Raw genomic sequence first — 20,252 nt, 5'->3', positions numbered from 1 at the left:
TCAATAAAAATAAATTTAAAAAAAAAACAGGGAAAGCTAATCTAGGCTGGGTATTCTGGTGTGGGCAATCTGGGGGTGCCAGCAACATTTGATTCTTGCCATGGAGCGTGCATGACAATTCACTGAAATATTTCCTATATATGATATGTACACTTTCCTATATATCTAGAATGCTTTAATCAAAAGTTAACCTAAAAAGGCAAAGGTGATACACATATGTGTGTGTGTATATATATATGCATGTAAATATGTATTTACATTTGTTCCAATATATGTACATATCTGTACATGTATGCATATAAAAATGTATATACATATATATGTCAATCACTGTGTTATTTACAATAGCAAACATTTGGAAAAAAGCAGGGAAGAAAATAAGTAAATTATATCAGACTACAGATAGAAGAGTATGTGACAACATGGGACATTTTAATTTAAAAAAGCTGGATGCAGAGTTCCCGTCGTGGCACAGCGGAAACAAATCTGACTAGAAACCATGGGGTTGCCGGTTTGATCCCTGGCCTCAATCCGTGGGTTAAGGATCTGGCGTTGCCGTGAGCTGTGGTGTAAGTCGCAGACGCGGCTCGGATCCCGAGTTGCTGTAGCTGCGGTGTAGGCCGGCAGCTGTAGTTCCGGTTTGACCCCTAGCCTGGGAACCTCCACATGCCATGAGCGCGGCCCTAAAAAGCAAAAAAATAAATAACTAAATGCAAAACTGAACTCTGCATTATGCTTACGAGTAGCATGACAAAAAGTGTTGAGAAAAGAAAGATCAGACCTATATGATAAAAAAGAATGGATATGTTTACATTCATCACTGATTCACTCGGCTGTACCCCTGAAACTAATACAACATTGTAGCTCAACTATACTCCAATAGGACTGTGTTATTATTTTTTAAATGAGTTTTATTTTTTCCATCATAGCTGGTTTACAGTGTTCTGTCAATTTTCCCCTGTAAAGCAAGGTGACGCAGTCACACACACGTATATACATTCTTTCACATGGTCACGCGCCACCATAAGTGACTAGATATAGTTCCCAGTGGGTACTCCAATAAAATTAAAAGATAAAAAAAGGAAAAAATATTTTAGAAAGAAAAAAGAAAACAAAGATCAGGAGTTCTTCAGGGCCTAGCGGTGAAAGGATCCAGCACCGTCGCTTCTGCGGCGTGGGTTTGATCCCTCGCCTGGGAACGTCCACGTGCACAGGTGCGGCCAAAAAGGAGAAAAGCAAGATGAGAAGAAAACCCCACAAGGCCAAGAGCAGTGGGATTCCCCACTTTGGTCTGCCCGCCTGTGGGTCTTTTTCAGTATTCACTTTACTTTCATCATGACAAAGGCAGGGCAATAGAGCCAGCGGGAAATCGAGGCCCGGCTTCTCCCCACCTGAACGTCTGCACCTGGATGGGCTCTTTGAGGTTCTGCCCGCGCAGCTGGCACACCCCTTTGGAGGCCTTCTTCAGCATCTTCTCAGCTGCCTGTTCTTGATGGAAGTCAAGTTTGGTCTGTCTCGTCTGGAATAGCAACAGGGGATGAAATGGAGGGTTTTACTTCTAGTTTGAAGAACGGAGGTGGTGCCCAGCTCTGGGCACTCAGAGGGGGAGAAAGGCCCCCAGGCCTCCAGGCCTCCATCTCCCCCGCCCATACCCTCGGTGCGACTGTGGGGTCCTGGATAGCAGATCGGGCCCCCTGAACACCCCACCCGAGGTGGGGAACCGAGGTGCCTGTCCAGGGACTCTCCCTCCAGGCCCCACAACACTGTCCATCGGGCCATCTGTCCATCAGCTGGGGCAAGGCTCACTAGCTCCCGGCCTCACCTGCCTCTCCGCCTCCCGCAGCAGGTTCCAGAAGCGCTCATCGCGCAGCACCCAAGCCGGGAGGTCCGCGTGGCCACGGAGCTGGGCATCCTCCAGGCGCTGGCGCAGCTCGCGCAGGGCACCCAGCTCCTCGTTCAGCTGCCGCTGCCGCGTCCGCGACGCCTGGAGGTCCAGCTCCAGGTCAAGAGACGTGCGCGCTGCCAGCGCCGCCAGGGGGGACCTGCAGGGCTGGGAGACAGGCCGTGAGCGTGCCCCACCCGGCCCTGGCCCAGCTTCCTCCGCCAGTGACCCACTGGGGGAAGCAGTCGCCAGCGGGGAGACCCCCCCCCCAGGGTTGCCGAGGCTAATGGGACATGGATCACGTCGATCTGAGTGAGAGGAGCTCAAAGCTCCAGTTCATAAGAAATCAGAGGCAGCCAACGGCTTCAATGAGGACCTCGGCTTTTGCAAAAGTGTGAAGAAACAGACCTTCGCATGCAGAGCAGGTAAGCCTAATCTTTCTCAGGTGCTACTGAACAAGAATACAGCAAAAGCCACAAAATGTGCCTTTTCTTTTGTTCCAAAATGTCATTTTGACTTGCATTTGAAAGGCGCATGATGACGTAGAAAAGGCTTTTAACAGAGAATATCCCAAACGCCTAACAAGTGAAAACTGATCAAATATATTGCAAGGCCAGCACAAAATGCAGCCATTGTAAAATGATGGGAAAAAAGTATAGTGATGTGCTAAAATCTCTCTTTTTTTTTTTTGTCTTTAAGGGCTGCACCCTCTGCATATGGAGGTTCCCAGGCTAGGGGTCGAATCAGAGCTGTAGCCGCCGGCCTACACCCCAGCCACAGTAACAGGAGATCTGAGCCGTGTCTGCAACCTACACCACAGTTCACAGCAACGCCAGAGCCTTAACCCACTGAGCAAGACCAGGGATCAAACTCTGGTCCTTACGGATGCTAGTCGGGTTCGTTAACCACTGAGCCATGACGGGAACTCCTGATGTGGTAAAATCTTAATGAACTACTGCCTAAGGGGGAAAAAGCATGTTATAAACCACACGAGGGCTTTTTGTTTTTACACACACACACACACCCATGCATGCACAAATACGCACACACACAAGCTGTCAAAAAAGTTCCTCCCCATACAAGCCTGATGTAAGCAAGTCTGCTGTTTTCAAGAAAGATCTACCACAGGAGTTCCCTGGTGGCTCAGTGGGTTAAGGATCTGGCATTGTCACTGCTGTGGCGTGGGTTTGATCCCTGGCCTGGGAATTTCCGAATACCATGGGCATGGCCAAAACAAACAAACAAACAAAAAAACCTGCTAATAAAAAAAATTAAAAAAAAAAAAAAAGAGGGAGTTCCTCTTTCGGCACAGCAGAAATGAATCTGACTAGTATCCATGAGGACCAGGGTTTGATCCCTGGCCCTGCTCAGTAGGATCTGGGGTTGCTGTGAGCTGTGGTGTAGGTTGCAGATGCAGCTCGGATTCAAACCGTTCCTGGGAACAAAGCAACAAAACAAAACTCCTACCATGAAAAAAGATTTTGTGTGTGTGTGTGTGTGCTTTTGTGGGCCCCACTCCAGGCATATGGAGGGTCCCAGGCTAGGGGTCCAATCAGAGGTACTGCTGCCGGCCTACACCACAGCCACAGCAACGCAGGATCCGAGCCACATCTGCGACCTACACCACAGCTCACGGCAACATCGGATCCTTAACACACTGAGCAAGGCAAGGGATCCAACTCGCATCCTCATGGTTCCTAGTCAGATTCGCTGCCACTAAGCCACAATGAAAACTCCCGAAAAAAGAATGTGGTAGTTGGAATTGAGAGCAGTACTGCCCACCCCATGGCAAACAGTTACTGCCCCCAAATCACAAGCCCACCAGCCATCAGCGGAGTTCAGAGGGTGACTACACACACACACTATTTTAAAGTTAAGTACGTGATTCAACGAATACAAGTTCATTTAAAAGTACTGCTGTATTCATAAGCAGAGCTCACTGATTCTCAACCAGGGGTGACTTGGCACCTCAGGGGACACTTATCAACGTCTGGGGACATTTTTGGTTGCCACAGCTGGGGGAGGGGGTGCTACTGGCAACTAACGGGTCAAGACCTTGGATGCAGCTCAACATCCCACCGTGCACAGGACGCCCCCACGACAAAGAATGCTCTAGTCCCGAATGCCACCAGCAGTGCTGCCGATTCTTTTATAGCTGAATTATGTATTTTTTCTTGATCATCCTCGGTCAGCAGCTACTCTAAATACAAGTGCCACAAGGAAATCTGGGAATTGTTTTTCTTTAAAAGAAACCTTGCCCAGGAAAGACAAGGAACCACTAGCTTGCAAAGTGAAAGCAGCCCAACTTTGTAAACCGGCCTAATGTGGAGAAAAACCCTAGCGTATAAAGGAAATGAAAACTGGAGAAGAGTCCTATGCAGAAGAACGCTCTACGTTCAAAGACTCAAATCTTCTAAACTGCAAATACTCCCTTGTCAAAGAATCTCTTATACAGAATGGCTGAGTGTTTATTAATGTATTATATTTAAAAATGTAAAGATTCAGTATTATCTTTTTTTTATTTTTCTTTTTACTGCTGCACCTGCAGCATATGGAAGTTCCCAGACTCATAGGTCGAGTCGAAGCTGCAGCTGCCGGCAGCCTATGCCACAGCAATGCAGATGCGAGCCACATCTGTGACCTACGCCGCAGCTTGCAGCCATGCCAGATCCTTAACTCACTGAGCAAGGCCAGGGATCGAACCCGCCTCCTCATGGATACTGGTCAGATTCTTAACCCACTGAGCCATAGCAGGAACTCCCAGTATTATCTTAGATTATGACATTATCTTAGGGAATTGAGAGAGATTGGTAACATGCTGACATTACACACACTTTTAAAAATTAAACAAGGAAATAACTATATTACTCTTTAATTAATATTACCTAAAATAGTACCTTCTCAGGTTTTTAGAAATAACTCCCAGGGCACACGTAGACTGCACCTCAGTCTACCAGGCACATACCTGCTTATAGCGAAGGGTTCGTCTTTCCAAAGTGTTTCGGACAAAGGGGGACTTCCGGGGCAGCGTTGAGCTGTCGCTGTCACTACGATAAAGCTGCACCAAAAAGACAGAGGTTCAGAAGTACTTTATCAAGAATTCGACATTCCTCCTCTGTGTCCTCTGAACCAAATTACTGTGTTTCTCCTCGCAGGAACTCAAACTCACTTAGGACTTTTAGAGCCTTTACAAAAACTATGGGTTTCAGATAAAACCTACACAAGAGTTTCAAGTAGAACGAAGACAGACCACATGAGCAGACCACCTCTCCGCCCCCAGCCCTCCCTCACGTCCCTTGACCCAAGCAGCCGAGGTTTCCAGGCCAATCGAGTCAACACAATTCCCGTCCCATCAGTGCCGACTGCCACGTGATGTGGTGTGATGGGCATGAAAGCCTGCACTGGCAACCCAGCTCACTGGCCGCATTTCTAGCTTTGGCAAGAGCTGGGGGGAAACGGGTTCCAGGTTGCAGGACAAGCCCACACCCCTGACGCCCACTCTGCCGGTGGAGGGAAACGCTTTTAAAAAGAAAATTAAATAATGCCAGCTTCACCGGAGCCAAGACATTCTGTATTTCACTTGGTGGCGGATCCTCCCTCCAGCATCATGCATCCGTGTGAAAGCAAAGTGCTTGCCTTCGTGGCCTCACTGCCCATGCCGGCGAAGCCCGCGTCTCAGGAAATGCCGCAGCACCCCGTTTACACCCTCGGGCTCATCACAAACACACATGAAGACAGAGAGCCTCTGAAAGCATCAGTGGTCAGTGCGTGCTTTTGCACGGGGCACAGAACAGAGCGCGGGAGCCGGAGGCCTGTCTCTGGGGCAGGGCTTCCTCCTCCTTCACCCCATCCTTCTCAAGAAGGCTTGAGGCCCCTCCCAGGGGTTTGGCAAGGGTCTAGGATCAGGAAGGTTGTGAAGGCCTTCAATCTGGCACCTCCGGCTGCTCCACTAAGCATGGGGCCCCAGAGGGCTGCAGCCTGATGGAGGGTGAGGGCCCAGGCCTGACCCTGGGCTGCCCCGGGTCGCACAACCTGGACACCTCGCTGTGCGGGGACAAGCGCCACAGGCCTTGCACACATGGCCGCCCCAGCTCCTTGCTCAGCCCCTGGGCAGTGACCTGTAAGTCCCTACAATGCCCTAAGTGCCTGTTGACCTGGGGAGTTCACCCTGGTCACACAGTCTCTGCTGACCTTGTGATTTCCCAGGGGCAGGGGGACAGGGGCAGAGGGACAGAGGCTGGGCCACCGGCTTGGCCTCTGGAGGCGTTGGAGACCGAGGTCAGCCACAGAGGCAAGCAGCTGTGCTTCGTGACCAAGCCCTACAAGACCTCTGCACGGTGGCTCAGGCGAGCATCCTGGGTTGGCAATACTCCGTGTGTGCTGTCACTGCTCGGGGACAGCAGAGCGGCCACACAAGCCCCTGGGGGAGGAGGGCTGGCAGCGGGCGCCTGGGATCTCAGGAATGCCACCACACGTGGCTTTTCCCTGTGTGCGGTGGTCTACACCCCTCCACCGCAGTCTACACTCCAGCATTGCAGTCTGGTGCACCAGCAACGGGAGCAGCGTGGCTCTTCAGGGTTACCTGAGTGCTAGTCAATTTCTGAGCCCAAGGGTGGGCTGGGGACCCCTGGACCGCACCCCTGTGTCTCCTGCACAGGTCTAGGGTCTGCTTCACTCATAGGATCCGACTCCGCCCTAGCAGACAGCTCCATGGCAGCCCTTTCTCCCCAGGCCCTGCTCCAAGGAGTGGGAAGGGTCTCTCCTCAGCCCAAGCGGCCCCTCCAGGCCACAGCATCGGGACCGCTTATTTCAACGATGCCGGCTCTCTCCCAGTCTGTGCGGTCACTGTCACACAGCCACAGTCTGCTGTCCTGTCTCTGAGGACCGGAGCAGGCGGGGTCTCCCCCTCCGTTGACTCCAGAGTTCTCAGCCAGTGTGCCTGCAGAATTGCCGGGAGCTTCCCCGCCCTCGGCTGCTGGCCCAGGGGCAGCCGAGGCGGAGAACCAGCCAGCGTCCGCCGCCACCACCCGTGTGGTGGGAGTCCTCAAGGCTGCCATCCCCCGGGGACCCCGGTACCATTCTACCGCAGGACTTCTAACCACTCGGTGACCCGACTTCCTGATCTCAACCCAATTCGGGAGGCTCCCTCTTTCGATGTGTTAGCCCTCAGACCGACAGAGAAACGATCCACCCTACTTCCTGAGCACGACTCACTGCACACATGGCCCTGGAAACCTGGGGGGAAACAGACTGGAATCCTGGAGAAATCCAGGGTTAGATGCGCCCAGGGCAAGCCAGGGAGATGAGACCAACAGCAGCTCCACAGCCACTCTGCTTGGGGTCATTTCCCGGTATCATTTGTGGGAACACATGCGTCTCTGAGCACGACTAAGTAAAACATGAAACAAACCAAGGGGAGATCAAGGAAACTTCCAGTCCAATGGCAAGGGAATTCCGACTTACTCTGCAAACGTACTGGCTTCGGGCTCCAGGCGAGAAAGTCTGCGAACGGACGATGGTGCTGCTCCGAACGAAGGGCGAGCCGCGGGCCCTGCGGCCGGGCCGCTCCTTCGGAAGACTGGCTACTTCTTCGGGGAAGAGGTCTTCCGTGTTGGTTTCCTTGTCAACCTGGAGAGCAATTCACTTATTCACCACGATGTTTTGCGAGAACACAAGCGGGAAACTGCATGTGGGCTGTTCTCCCTTCTCCCCTTGGAGGTCTAACCGGCTGGCATTTCACGCATGACATGCCCCAGGCGCAAGATCGGAGGGTCCCGCAAAGCCCTCCTCTTCGGACAAAGATCTCAATTTGCCGTGTGTTCTCGCGAGACAATTTTTTGAGTCATTCTGGACCCGGCTCTCTTTCAAACGCCCTATTATCTGGTCCCAAATCGAATGCTGTTGGCTCTGTGTTCAAGGCGAAGCGTGTCCTGACCTCTTGTCACCAACCCTCCATCTGTGTCCCCGTCACCTTGTGCCTGATCAGTGCAGGGGGCTTCTCGGCCACCCCCCGGGTTCCATGCCGCCCTCCTCCCTTCAGACGCTTCTCAACACAGCGACCAGGCACATCCTGGTAAAGCTGAAGTCAGACCCTGCAATTCCACTCCTCGGTGTGTACCCAAGAGCTCTGAAAACAAGGGTTCAGACAAATCCTTGCACACGAATGTTGCCAGCGGCCACCTCTAAAACAGCCAACAGGTGGAAGCAGCCCCAGGAGTGGAGTCCTAGCAGATTCCACTCCAAGGACGGACCTCGAAAACACGAGGCTGAGTGAAAGAAGCCAGTCACGAGAGACGAAATACTGTCTGATTCTATTCATTCGCTCGCTGTTATTCCAGGTGAACTGACTCCCGGGATCATAGTGGCTTCAGGTGGTCCACAGAGTGATTCGCGACTTGTATACATTTCAAAATGTTCACCATGATAAGTGTACTTACCATCTGTCACCACACAAAGCTCATCCAGTGTTACTGACTACACGCCCTATGCCAAGCTTACCTCCTGGGTAAGGGACCGATTTTATACCTGGAAGCTTACACCTCTTAATCTCTCTCAGTTATTTCCCGCATCCCCACACCACTCCCATCCCCCGGGCAAGCACGAGTTTGTTCTCTGTATCTACGAGTCTGTTTCTATTTTGCTACGGTTGTTCATTTGTTTCGCTTTTTTCCTTTCTTTTTTTAGGGCCACACCTGCGGCACATGGAGGTTCCCAGGCTAGGGGTTGCATCGGAGCTGCAGCTGCCGGCCTGCACCACAGCCACAGCAACACTGGGTCCATCACCCACTGAGCAAGGCCAGCGATCAAACCCACGTCCTCATGGATATTAGGCAGGTTCATTACCTCTGAGCCACAACGGGAACGCCTGTCATTTGTTTTGCTTTTTAGATTCTAAATCATGTAGTATTTGTCTTTCTCTGTCTGACTTATTTCATTTGGCACAACATTCTCCAGGTCCACCTGTGCTGTTGCAAATGGCAAGATTTCCTTCTTCTTTAAGGCTCGCATTTCATTGCGCGGGCGTGTGCACGTGCACACACACCTTCTTTACCCTTCCATCTATTGACAGACCCTTAGGTTGTTTCCATGTCTTGGTTACTGTAAATAATCCTGCAATAAACATAGGGGCCCATATATCTTTTTTAATCAGCATTTTTGCTTTCTTCAGAAAAATATCTAGAAGTAAAATCGCTAGATCATATGGTAGTTCTGTTTTTAATTTTTGAAAAACCTCTATACTGTTTTCCATAGTGACAACAATTTACCTCCCCACCGACAGGGCACAAGAGTTCCCTTGTTATTTGTGGTCATTTTTTTTTTTTTTTTTGTCTTTTAGGTCCACACCTGCAGTATATGGAGGTTCCTAGGCTAGGGGCTGAATCAGAGCTGCAGCTGCTGGCCTACACCACAGCCACAGCAGCGCGGGATCCTTAACCCACTGAGCGAGGCCAGGGATAGAAGCCACATCCTCACGGATACTAGTCGGGTTTCTTTCCGCTGAGCCACGATGGGAACTCCCTGTAGTCTTTTTGATAACAGCTATTCTGACAGGGATGAGGTGATGCCTCTTTGTAGTTCTGATTTGCATTTCCCTAATGATTAGCGATGCTGGCCAACCTGTCATGTGTGTGTTGGTCATACAAATATCTTCTTTGGAAAAATGCTTATTCAAGTCCTCTGCCCAGTTTTTTAAACAGGTTGGTTGGTTGTTTTTCTCATGTTGAGTTATCTGAGATCTTTGTATATTTTGGACAGTAAGCCCTTATCGGATATAAGATCTGCAAATATCTTATCCCCTTCATTTACTTACTTCCTAATCTTTTTTTCTTTTTATAGCTGCATGGAGCTACACCTGCGGGGCTGCGCCACAGCCATGGCAACACCAGATCGAAGCCACATCTGTGACCTCTACTGCAGCTTGTGGCAACACCGGATCCCAAATCCACTGAGCGAGGCCAGGGATGGACCCTGCATACTCACAGTGACTAGGTCAGGTTCTCAATCCACTGAGCCACGACGGGAGCTCCCATAACTTCTCATACTCAGTAGGCTGCCTTTCTGTTGTGCTGATCGTTTCCTTCACTGTGCAAAAGCTTTTTGGGCTGATAAAGTCTCACTGATTTTCATTTCCCTTGCCTAAGGAGAGAGATCTTGAAATATATTGCTGAGACTGATTTCAAAGAGCACATGGCCTATGTTTCCTTCTAGAAGTTTTATAGTTTCAGGTATTACACTTAAGTCTTTGATCCATTTTAGGATGGAACGAGAAAGCAGCCCAGTTTGACTCTTTCGTATATAGCTGTCCAGTTTTCCCAACACCATTTATCAAAGAAGCTGTCTTTGCCCCATTTTATTTTCTTGCCTCCTTTGTCATAGAGTAGTTGACCCTATAAATCTGGGCTCCTTATTCTGTTCCATTGATCTATGTGCCTCTGTGTGTGCCAGTGCCATGCTGTTTTGCTTGCTGTGGCTTTGTGGTGTAGTTTGAAATCAGGAAGCATGACACCTCCAGCTTTGTTCTTCCTTCTCAAGGTTGTTGGGGCCATTCAGGGTCTTTTGTCTTTCCATACAGATTTCAGAATTATTTGCTCCAGTTCTATAAAAATGCCTTTGGTATCTGATAGGGATGGTGCTCAGTGGGTGGACTGGCTTGGGTAGTAAGGTCATTTTTAACAACGTGAATTCTTCCAACCCATGAGCACGGCCTATCTTTCCAACTGTTTGTGTTGGCTTCAATTTCTTTCATCAATGACTTCTAGTTTTCTGAATATAGCTCTTTTACCTTCTTGATTAGATTTATTTCTTGATATTTTCTTCTTTTTGATGCAACCACAATTTTTTTTTGCTTTAGCTTTTTAGGGCTGCACCTGCGGCATATGGAGGTTCCCAGGCTAGGGGTCAAATCAGAGCTGTAGCTGCCGGCCTACCCCACAGCCACAGCAATGCCAGATCCGAGCCGTGTCTGTGACCTACACCACAGCTCATGGCAACACCGGATCCTCATCTCCATGGAGCAAGGCCAGGGATCGAACCTGCAACCTCATGGTTCCCAGTCGCATTTGTTTCTGCTGCGCCACGACAGGAACTCGGCAACTGTAAATTGCTCTAGGAATCGCACGTAAGTGGAATCACGTGTTCATCCTTAAGTGACTGGCGTATTTCACTTGGCACAAGGTCTTGCAGCTCATCTGCTTTGTAGCACGTGACATGACCTCCCTCTTTTTTAAGGCTACTACCCCACTCTATATAATATACACACCACCTCTTCCTTAGCTGTTCATCTCTCAGGGGCCACTTTCACGTCTTGGCTGCGGTGATTAATAATGCTATGAACACGGATGTGTAATTCTCTCTTAGAGACCTGCTTTCAATTCTTTTTCTTTTCTTTTCTTTTTTTTTTTTTTTTGGCCACACCCGTGGCATGTGGAAGTTCCCAGGCCAGGGACCAAACCCAAGCCATGGCAGCGACCCAAGCCCCTGTGTGGACATCAAGCATGTCCGCAGGGAGGCCCATCACCCTGCACCTACACCACGCCTACCAGCGTCAGCTCCCTTAGTCCATCAGCTGCTCCACCAGTCCCCTCAGGCAGCACACCCCCTCTCCCTGCAGGGCAGGGCCTGGTGCCAGCGGGCAGGCCGCCAGGGCCTCTGTCAAAGCCCACGACCTTTCCTACATACCTTACGCGGTGGCGGCTGAAGTTTCCCAGGGCTGTAAGGATCTGCCTGGCCAGCAAACATGTGGCCGTGGATGGAGTCGACGCCAACGCAGCAGGGCTCTGGGTGCGGCGGGCTGGTCTGGGCACAGCTGCTACAGCCACTGTCCACTGAGTCAGCCTGCCAGCTCCTGAAGGTGGACACAGCAAAAACCCCCATAACATTCGCCACTGTGGGATGGAGCTCCGGGCTGCGCTCAGAGCACGGAAGTAGAGACGCCCAATCCTTGCTCCCAGTGCCTGAAGACACTGGCTTTTCTCATAAGGAGAAGGGCACCTGTGTTTTCTGGGGAAGACAGTGCTACAAGGCCTTTCGTAAAGCGGGTCTGTCTGTCTGCATCACCCACTGCAGCCGCCGAAGGTGCCAGGACCCCGGGAGCCCCTCCTGGAGCCCTCGCAGCTTCCCGCCCATCCCTGAATGCACAGCCTCCCCTCTGCCATGCACTCTCCCTCCCGAAAACAGATTCCTCTCAAAAGGAAATCCAGAGGAAGCGATGAGGAAGAGGTGGCAAGCTTTGGACACACGACGCGCTTTATGGAGAGACCTGGAAGCAAAGGAATACAAAAGTGCCTCTGGAAAGGATCCGACAGAAAGCCCCTCACTCGAGGTGCCGGCTCATCCGAGCTCTTCCTCTACTGCAGACACACCTGCACCGGGTCCAGGGTTCGCCCACAGCCGGCTCCGGGTGACACGTAAAGGAGCACCTCCTGATTCCGGTGAGAGGCAATGCCCAGAGCAGGCAAACCCATGGAGATGGCACGGAGGAGCGCGCTCGCCAGGGCCTGGGCAAGGAGGCCTGACCTGGCTGCTCATGGCTACGGGCTTTCTTCAAGGTGGGATGAAAACCGCCCAAAACTGACCGTGGGGAAGGGGGAACAATTCTGTGCTAAAAACCACCCAACTGTGCGCTTCAAGGGGTGAGCTGCACGGCCGGGAGAGTCTATCCCAGCAAGGCAGTTAAAAAACAAATAAAACTTAAAGGGTCTTGTTGCATTTGTTCTGGGCAGAGCAGAGTCACTCAACGGTCCTCTTTAGGAGAAATTTGGGAAGAGAGTGTGAAAAGCGGCCTCTAGAGCTGGGGTCAGAGCACCCCTCGTCCAGGTCAGCCTACACTCCCCCGTGAGATTCCCGACTTCTGGACCAAGGTGCCGAAGGGTGGCCCAGTGCGTCCTACAGAGGCTACCACTGCGGCCGCCGCCTCCCCTCCCGGCCCGCCGCGGGGCGCCCACCTCTCGGACACGGCCTCCGCCTGCTCCTCCTTCCGCTCCATCTCCAGGACCTCCTCCTCCGTGTACTCCAGCTTCACCCGCTCCTCGGCCAGCTCTCTCTCCACCGCCTGCAGCTGGGCTGTGGTTCGAGCCAGCAGCACGGTCACAGCGTCCTGCGGGATGACAGGGGCACCGCTCAGGAGCAGCCTCGGCCGAGGGCGGCCAAACGCCGAGCATCCCTGCGGCTGGGCTGAGGCCGGCCCTGCTGCTCTCCAGCGGGAAGCAGCTCGCCCCACTGCGCACAGCAAGACAGTCACGTGGCCTTTCGTGGAGCTCTGAGGACTCGGATTTTAAAGCAACTGCTCATGAAAAAAAAAAAAAAAAAAAAAAAAGAGAACTCTTGTCGTGGCTCAGTGGTTAACGAATCCGACTAGGAACCATGAGGTTGAGGGTTCAATCCCCGGCCTCACTCAGTGGGTTATGGATCCGGCGTTGCCATGACCTGTGGTGTAGATCGCAGATGTGGCTGGGACCCCGCGTTGCTGGGGCTGTGGTGTAGGCCTGCAGCTATAGCGCTGATTAGACCCCTGGCCTGGGAACCTCCATATGTCGTGGGGAGCAGCCCAAGAAATGGCAAAAAGACAAAAAAAGACAAAAAAAAAAAAGCAACTGCTCATGAACCCTCTGCATTAAGAAACAGTACCATGAACAGCCGTGTACATCATTATGATCCATTTCTGTGACTTCTTTGAACTCCTGCTTCTCCATCCCGCCATCCCGCTCTAAGGCTAAGTCCACACAGATGGTTCATAGCATCGCTGTCCCCAGAAGCCAGTCTCAAGGCCGGGCCACCTACCGTCTTCCCAGAGGTGGCGGGTGCAGAGTCCCGGGCTGCACCGTCCCCTGGTCGCTCATCCTCCCGCCGGGGCGGCTCTGGGCCGGTGAACACCTGGATCGGGTACCAGCGCAGCTGCATATCGCCTGAACCGTCATAGTCGGCCAAGTTAATCTGAGCGATGCCCTGCAAGGTGTTGAAGAAAAGCAGGACAGACCCGGAGGGATTTCACCTTAACAAGCAATGGGCATCAAGGACACCCTTTAATCTTAATCAGAAAGACCACACAACATGTCACTGATGAAAGTCATCACCAAGGATCCCAACGGGGGCAGCCCCTCGCTTGCTTGCTTGCTCAGCCCAGTTAGAAAGTGCTAGAGGGGGACCAGGGGCCGAGAGCGGACAATCGGGCACGCTGGGCCAAGCTCAGGCTCTGCCACTTCAAGAGGTGCTCATTCTTCATGTCTGAGGTTCACAGGGGACTAGATGGCATTCTGCCACTGAGGGGTGGGCCCGGGGGGAAAATTCCAGCCTTGGAGAGAAAGCACCCTGGCTTCCAAGTCCTGGCCCCGCAGTCGCTCACTGAGGGAGATGGACCTCTGAGCTGGCCGGCTCGAGGGCTACCAGATCCCAGAGAAGGCGTCTGGGTGCATTTCTTAAAATTTTGAGGATGCATCCACACGTGATGCGAAATTCGAATTTAACTGCCCATCCTGTATTTCTATTTGCCAAAATGTATCAACCCTGCTCACGAGTTCTCGTGACTGAAAATAGGGATGTTGAGAAGCTGCCGCACGGGGGTTCTGCAGGTGCTCGCGGAGGTATTCTGTTTCGAGCACAGGACCCCTGACAAGAGCAGGGGTGTTATCGACCCCTTCCGCAGTCCCAGCTACAGAGAGCACTTGACGGGCATCAGGGCAAATGTTAAGGGCCCCACCGCAGGCCACGGGAAGGGGCGGGGAGGGCACCGTACCAAGAGTTCCTCCTGCAGCTGCGGGTTCACGGAACACACGTACAACTGAAGGGACTTCAACGTCAGCATGCTCGAGTGCACGGGGATTCTGAAAACTTCGTTAAATACCAGGGGGGCTTGGAGTTCCAGAGCCTTGGAGCAGTAAGTGTTGGGCGTGCCCGAGTCCAGCGGTGGCAAATAGACGCGGATGTGTCTGGAACCGAGAGAGGGAGGGAAGGGCAGACGGAGGCGGCGCTCACTGCCACATCTGCGCGGACCCCGCAGGCCCACACCCGCACCCAGACACACTGCCCCCGAGCCGTGCCCGTGGCCGGGGCAGAACCGTCAGGTCTCTCAAAAAGGCCCTTTTCTCAGTTAAGAGCAAACCCCCAGAACTGCCGTGCCCCGGAGAGGAGCGGGAAAGACGCTCTCACAGTGAGAGGACTTTCAAGCACGGGGAAGGACTCGAGACGGACTCCAGCAGGGGCTCTGCTTTCACGGTCTTCATGGGGAACAGCCGCTCGGCTCCCTCTCCAAGCTCTGCGCGCCCCACCGGGCACCGCCGGGCACCGCCGGGCTGGCTTCCCTGGCCTCCCCCCCCACCCCCGGCAAGGAAGCCGGCACCCAGGAGCAGCTCAGCATGGGCGAATGCGGCGAATGCATCAGCAGGGTGAGCGGGATCGCAGGGCCAAGCCTCGGCCACTAAAAACCGGGCCGCTTCTACGGCCTTGAGAGGCCATTTATAAAGTCAGAAGGGGAGGGCGCTGCCGGCCTGGCACCCCCGTCACAGGAGTGCTGACCCGCCAGGTAAGTGGGACCCTCTGTCGGGCACCCATCTTGGGCTGCGGCACCCACAGAGGCAGCGCCTCCCAGCTGGGAACAACACGCATTTCCTGCTCCCTGCTCGACAAGGACCCTGGATCCCAGCCTGGGGCTTCTGCAGGCACCTCACTGGATCCCGAGACCCTAGTGTGGCTGTGTCACCCCGCAGCCTGGTGACCAGGATGGACATTTTTAAGCCCAGATGCTGCCACCGATGGGCACGTGGCACTTTCTCAGCACGGCCGCCGCACATGACTAGCCTGGCTCCACGAGGTCCCCCTGCCTCAGGTAATAAACTCTTCTTTGAGGTTACAATCCATATATTTCAGACAGACATTCTCTGGTGGTTTAAATCCAGGTTCCAAACAGTCTTTTTCCCTCCCCAAAGTGCCACGCAGAACACGTCAGCCAGCTCCGGCGGGACGTGGCCCTGGCCTCCGAAGGCCAGTGTGCAGGCCCGGCCCATGAAGGAGCTTACATTTTGCAGTCTTCCCTCACGAGCAGCCCGGCCAAGTGCTTCAGCTGCAGCACGTTCACAAGGAGACACTCGTTGGCACTGTCATGCCTAGAAAATAAAACGCAAGTTCACGGACTGCAAATTCCCCACAGTGGAGAAATCCCTCTGCTGGAGCTATGGCGGTGGGCCTCGACGGAGGGTGATTCTGTCCCACTCCCGCCCCAGGGGACACGTGCAAAGTCGGGGGACATCTCTTATGCCCTGCTGGGGAGGGGTTGCTACTGGCTCCAGTGGGGGGAGACCAGGGCTGCTGCTCAACACCCTGGGGCGCACAGGGTGCTGCTCCTCCCATCCCCGCCCAGAACCACGCAGCCCCAGTGCCCTCCGAGCCCACACTGAGAACACGCCGCTGGAATGACCAAGTCAGCAGGAGAAAGCTGCTGGTCCGAACACCACTGGCTGCTGCCTTTACGGCAACTGTAACTAGAAACCCAAAACCCGGCCCATGAAGCACCTGGCACTTGGTGCGAGGGAGGGGGAGAGCTCAGGCGGCTCCCTCAGTAACTTCCTGACGCCCGGACCCTGCCCCCTACGTCTCGGCCCAGAAGCCCTGGCTCCGTGGAGTGACGGTCCCCAGCTGGGACTCGGGCTTGGAGGACAGCAGCGGAGCTGCTCTCGCCCTCTCTCCTTCCGCCACCCTGTCCGCTCCCTGAAGCCGCTGAGATGGGGTGGAGGGTCCTCAGGCTGGGGAGCAACAGCCAGATCACGTGGGTCCCGCCACCCCACCCCCATGCCTACCGCCGCCTGTGTGCGGAGGTGAGTCGCCAGGCGGGCCTCAGTCCACCCACCACCTTCAGCAGCAGCGGGGAAGGAGCCCCCGGACTCACAGGAAGCCTACGTGGATCTGGGGGCCCTCGCTCCCGCCAGCGTCCCCGTGTGCTGGCTCCTCAGCATCTTCACTCCTGAACACAATCAGAAAGGCACCCCGTTATCCAAGCCGAACTCAAGACCGCGGGCTTGACAGAAGCCCTGTCACTTGGGGGCACTTCATGCCCAGAAGAGTTTTATTAAGGTGCGATGCCAACACTTTAAGCGACTGCAAAGGCGTGGCAGGTCCCCTGGATCCATGACGTCATCTCGGAGGGCACCGGCTGAAAAGTGCTGGTGCTGGGGAATGAACTCAGTACGTCTCAAAACCTCACGTGATATTCAGGACAAAAGTGAACTTTTAAAAGCTCTGCAATAAATAAACAGTGTATTGAAACCTAAGGTGAAATAAAGACATCAAAGGTATCAAACGAAATAAAGCCCAGAATCGCCAAGGCTGCTCTGTCCTTGCAAAGCGACTCCTCCAGCTAAGGAAAGAAGCGGGGGGATCCATTTCTAGTGAATGTCCTTTCTAGAAAAGCAGGTCTCTGCTGTCGACTGGTCCCCCTCTTCCAGCTCTACTGGGCTGACACCCTCCAGGGCCAGCGGGAAAGCAGGGGTCCTGGAAGCACAGGGCCAGGCCAGCCTCCAAAGGCCACCCGGGAGCAGAGGGGTTCTGTGCGGGCTGCGACAGCCCCGCCGCCCCAAAAGGTGTCCCCTGGGGACACGCAGTTTCCGGACAGGTCTCAGCAGGGGTCTGGGGTGTGCTCACCAGGGACACTGTGGGAAGTTAGGCGAGGGCGGGGAGAAGGTCAGCTTCTAACCTTTTGGTGGGAGGTTCGAACACCCCGCTGTCGCTGGCCAGCGAGTAGTCAGACAGGCAGGCGGACACACGGCGCGCCCTCCGCTCCAGCCTCCTGGCGCTGTCTTCTCGAAGAGTCACTGCTGCAAAGAAGGGACACGGCCGGGCTCAGGAGGTGACAGTGGGGGAGGCCAGGGACCATGAGGCCAAGAAATGAACACTGTACATCGGAGCACAAGGGGGCTGAGCGTTCAGACAGGCCACCGCGTGCGCAGATGTGTCTACACCCGCTGTGCCCAAGCCTTGTCTTAGAGTGAACAACTGAAAGGACGGACTGGCTTCTGGCTCCTTCTCCGAAAGCTCTTTAAACGGTCATAAATCTCTTTTCGCCTCCCTAATGAGCACGCAGGACACAGGACCCTGGCGTGGCACTTTGAGAAACTGTCACACCCGAAGCCCAGGAAAGGGACATCCCTGGAATGGGGACAGCAGGGCGCGCTCCGAGAGGTGAGAGGGGCATTTCCTTCTTTGTGCCGCTTGGTATTCTCCACATTTTGTACAATAAACACAGACCACGTTACTTTATAATCAGAAAACAGGAGTTTCCGAAACCATCAAAACAGACGCTAACACAAAGGCAGTGACTTTCAGAGGACACAGGCGCACCCAGCCTCGGCCACTGCAGCATCTCCTTGACCCCGTCTAACTGCAGGGTCCTGTGCTGCAGCCCTGGGCCCAGCTCTGCTTCTGGAACTGTTTCCTGGGATCGGAAAGGCCCGTATCAGAGCAGCTTATTTTTGTCTCGTGTCTATTTTAATCAAGAGCCAAAGACAGCCAGCCAGTGACATTTTCCCTTGTGCTGTTTCATCGACTCTTTCTACTCCGTCCTTCACCGCAACGAGTTCCTCTTAACAAAAGCAGTGACAAGAGGCGGGCCGTCTGCCTTCGCCCCATGTGACAGCGGACCCGGGAGCCCGAATGCTTTCAAGGGGGGCGAGCACAGTTAGAATTCAGACTGGAACCACGAAGCCCAGGCTCAGCATCCAGACCCCTCCTGTCTTCCCACTTTCTTCAGCCACCTCAGCTGCAGACCCTGAAACTGCAGGTGTCTGCGCACGGCTGAGGGGCGGGGAGCGCGAGTCCTCCGACGCGCAGGCCTCTTTCCAACCAACTCACATCCACATAACATTTCAACCCAAACATGTGGAGCAGGGTACAAAACCGGCAGGGCCGTGGCCTTGGGTCTCGCGGTGTCAACTGCGGACAACAGCTGACCTTCCCAAGGCCTGCAGCGCCAAGCCTGGGGGCCACCGGCCCCTCCTCAGGCACGGACAGAGCAGCTCCATTCCGGGGTGGCCAGAGGCAGAGACGCTCGGATCCAGATCACGACCCCCCCACGCCCGGCTCGTCTCGTCACCCCCGCCCCGTGAAGGAGCGAGAGCCCCCAGCTCCGAAGCGCAGGGGGGCCCCTCGGGTTGCTGCACGGATCCCCAGCAAACGCGACTGCTCACTACGTCCATCCCCGGCTCTGAGGCTCGGCCTGACGGGCCTTTAAGGAACCAACACCACCCATCGATCCAGGCAACTGCCGGTCAAGCCAGTGCTGCAACTCGGACATTCCTCTCTCACTGCAGTGAAGCTGGATGAAGAGAGCAAGGAAATGAAGGGACTCCCGCTTTAGCACATCCACGGAGCAACCGGACAGGGGGCGACGGAAGAGCTACAGTCAGCAGTTTCCCTGGATGCGAAAAAGGCACAGCGCAGAGCCCACACCACACGCCCCAAGAGTCTGCTCTCGGGCTTCGAGGCCACAAGGCGGATGGTGGGGAGCGAGGCCAGGGACAGAAGGAACCCACGGTCTTCCAGACACGCCTTTAATGCCTCTGACCGTTCCACCATTCACCCCAGACGGACAGACACTGAGACCGAAGGACAGCGACGCTGCTAGAAGAAAAGGAAGAAAGCATGGTGAAGACCACACTGTGGGCAAAGCTGCCAGGTGCTGGCCTCACACAGTGAAAGCACTGAAATCTGGGGAAAAAAAAGGCAAGGAGGCAAAACATACTGCAAGCTTTGAGAAAAAAGCTTTCCCCACCACTTCTGTAGCCGGGATGAATATTGTTGAAGCGGTAACAACAACAACAAGAAGTAACCGTTGCGCTACACTGCAGAACAGCCGCGAGCCATGCCCTTCGTGACCTCGCCCCGAGCATCCTATATACACGGCATGGAGATGTGTCTCAGCCTGACCAACGAGGGGAAGCAGGAGCCCAAGGTCACTTACAGTGAACGTTTCTGGCCAGCCGCGTGAGAGAAGAGAGAAAAGGGAAAAAGAGGCACAAGGTGAAAAAACCGTAGAATTGAAGTCGACAGTTTTCAACAGGGCACGAATGCTATAAAAACATCAATAAACACAAGAACAAAGTCAAGATATTTATGGACTTATATTAGCAAATGAAAACGGGAAATGAAAACGGGAATGGATTTCAAAATCGCGACACCTCTGACTTTGTAAAATCTGGGGAAGATAAACCTGCAGGAAACATGTAAAAACTGTTAATGCCTATACTCTATTTCCCCACTCCCCTGTCCCCTTAGACTGATTCTGTCCCCTGTCCCACCTTCAGTCCCCTTAAGCTGATTTAAAAGGCAGTGAAAGAACTCATTCCTAGAGCCCTCCTTACAGGTTTGGGCAATTCTGAATTGCACATTA

General features: G+C 53.7%; 1 protein-coding gene across 1 annotated transcript in view; it reads right to left on the bottom strand.

The window, feature by feature from the left end:
- The window catches only part of WWC3 (WWC family member 3), a 115,292-nt gene that overhangs the window by 4,029 nt on the left and 91,011 nt on the right, over positions 1 to 20,252 (bottom strand). Inside the window, exons 12-22 of the mRNA XM_013985877.2 lie at positions 17,562 to 17,682; positions 16,758 to 16,832; positions 15,892 to 15,978; positions 14,613 to 14,805; positions 13,661 to 13,825; positions 12,826 to 12,977; positions 11,561 to 11,726; positions 7,346 to 7,510; positions 4,848 to 4,940; positions 1,823 to 2,050; positions 1,392 to 1,519 (exon numbers count right to left, since the gene is read on the bottom strand). Coding sequence (XP_013841331.2) covers positions 1,392 to 1,519; positions 1,823 to 2,050; positions 4,848 to 4,940; positions 7,346 to 7,510; positions 11,561 to 11,726; positions 12,826 to 12,977; positions 13,661 to 13,825; positions 14,613 to 14,805; positions 15,892 to 15,978; positions 16,758 to 16,832; positions 17,562 to 17,682 — 1,573 coding nt within the window. The remainder of the gene's footprint in view (positions 1 to 1,391; positions 1,520 to 1,822; positions 2,051 to 4,847; positions 4,941 to 7,345; positions 7,511 to 11,560; positions 11,727 to 12,825; positions 12,978 to 13,660; positions 13,826 to 14,612; positions 14,806 to 15,891; positions 15,979 to 16,757; positions 16,833 to 17,561; positions 17,683 to 20,252) is intronic.

The sequence above is a fragment of the Sus scrofa genome, chromosome X (assembly GCF_000003025.6).
Source record: "Sus scrofa isolate TJ Tabasco breed Duroc chromosome X, Sscrofa11.1, whole genome shotgun sequence".
NCBI classification, from domain to species: domain Eukaryota; kingdom Metazoa; phylum Chordata; class Mammalia; order Artiodactyla; family Suidae; genus Sus; species Sus scrofa.
The sequence above is the reverse complement of the archived record's forward strand: the minus strand, read 5'-3'. Positions and strand labels throughout refer to the sequence as shown.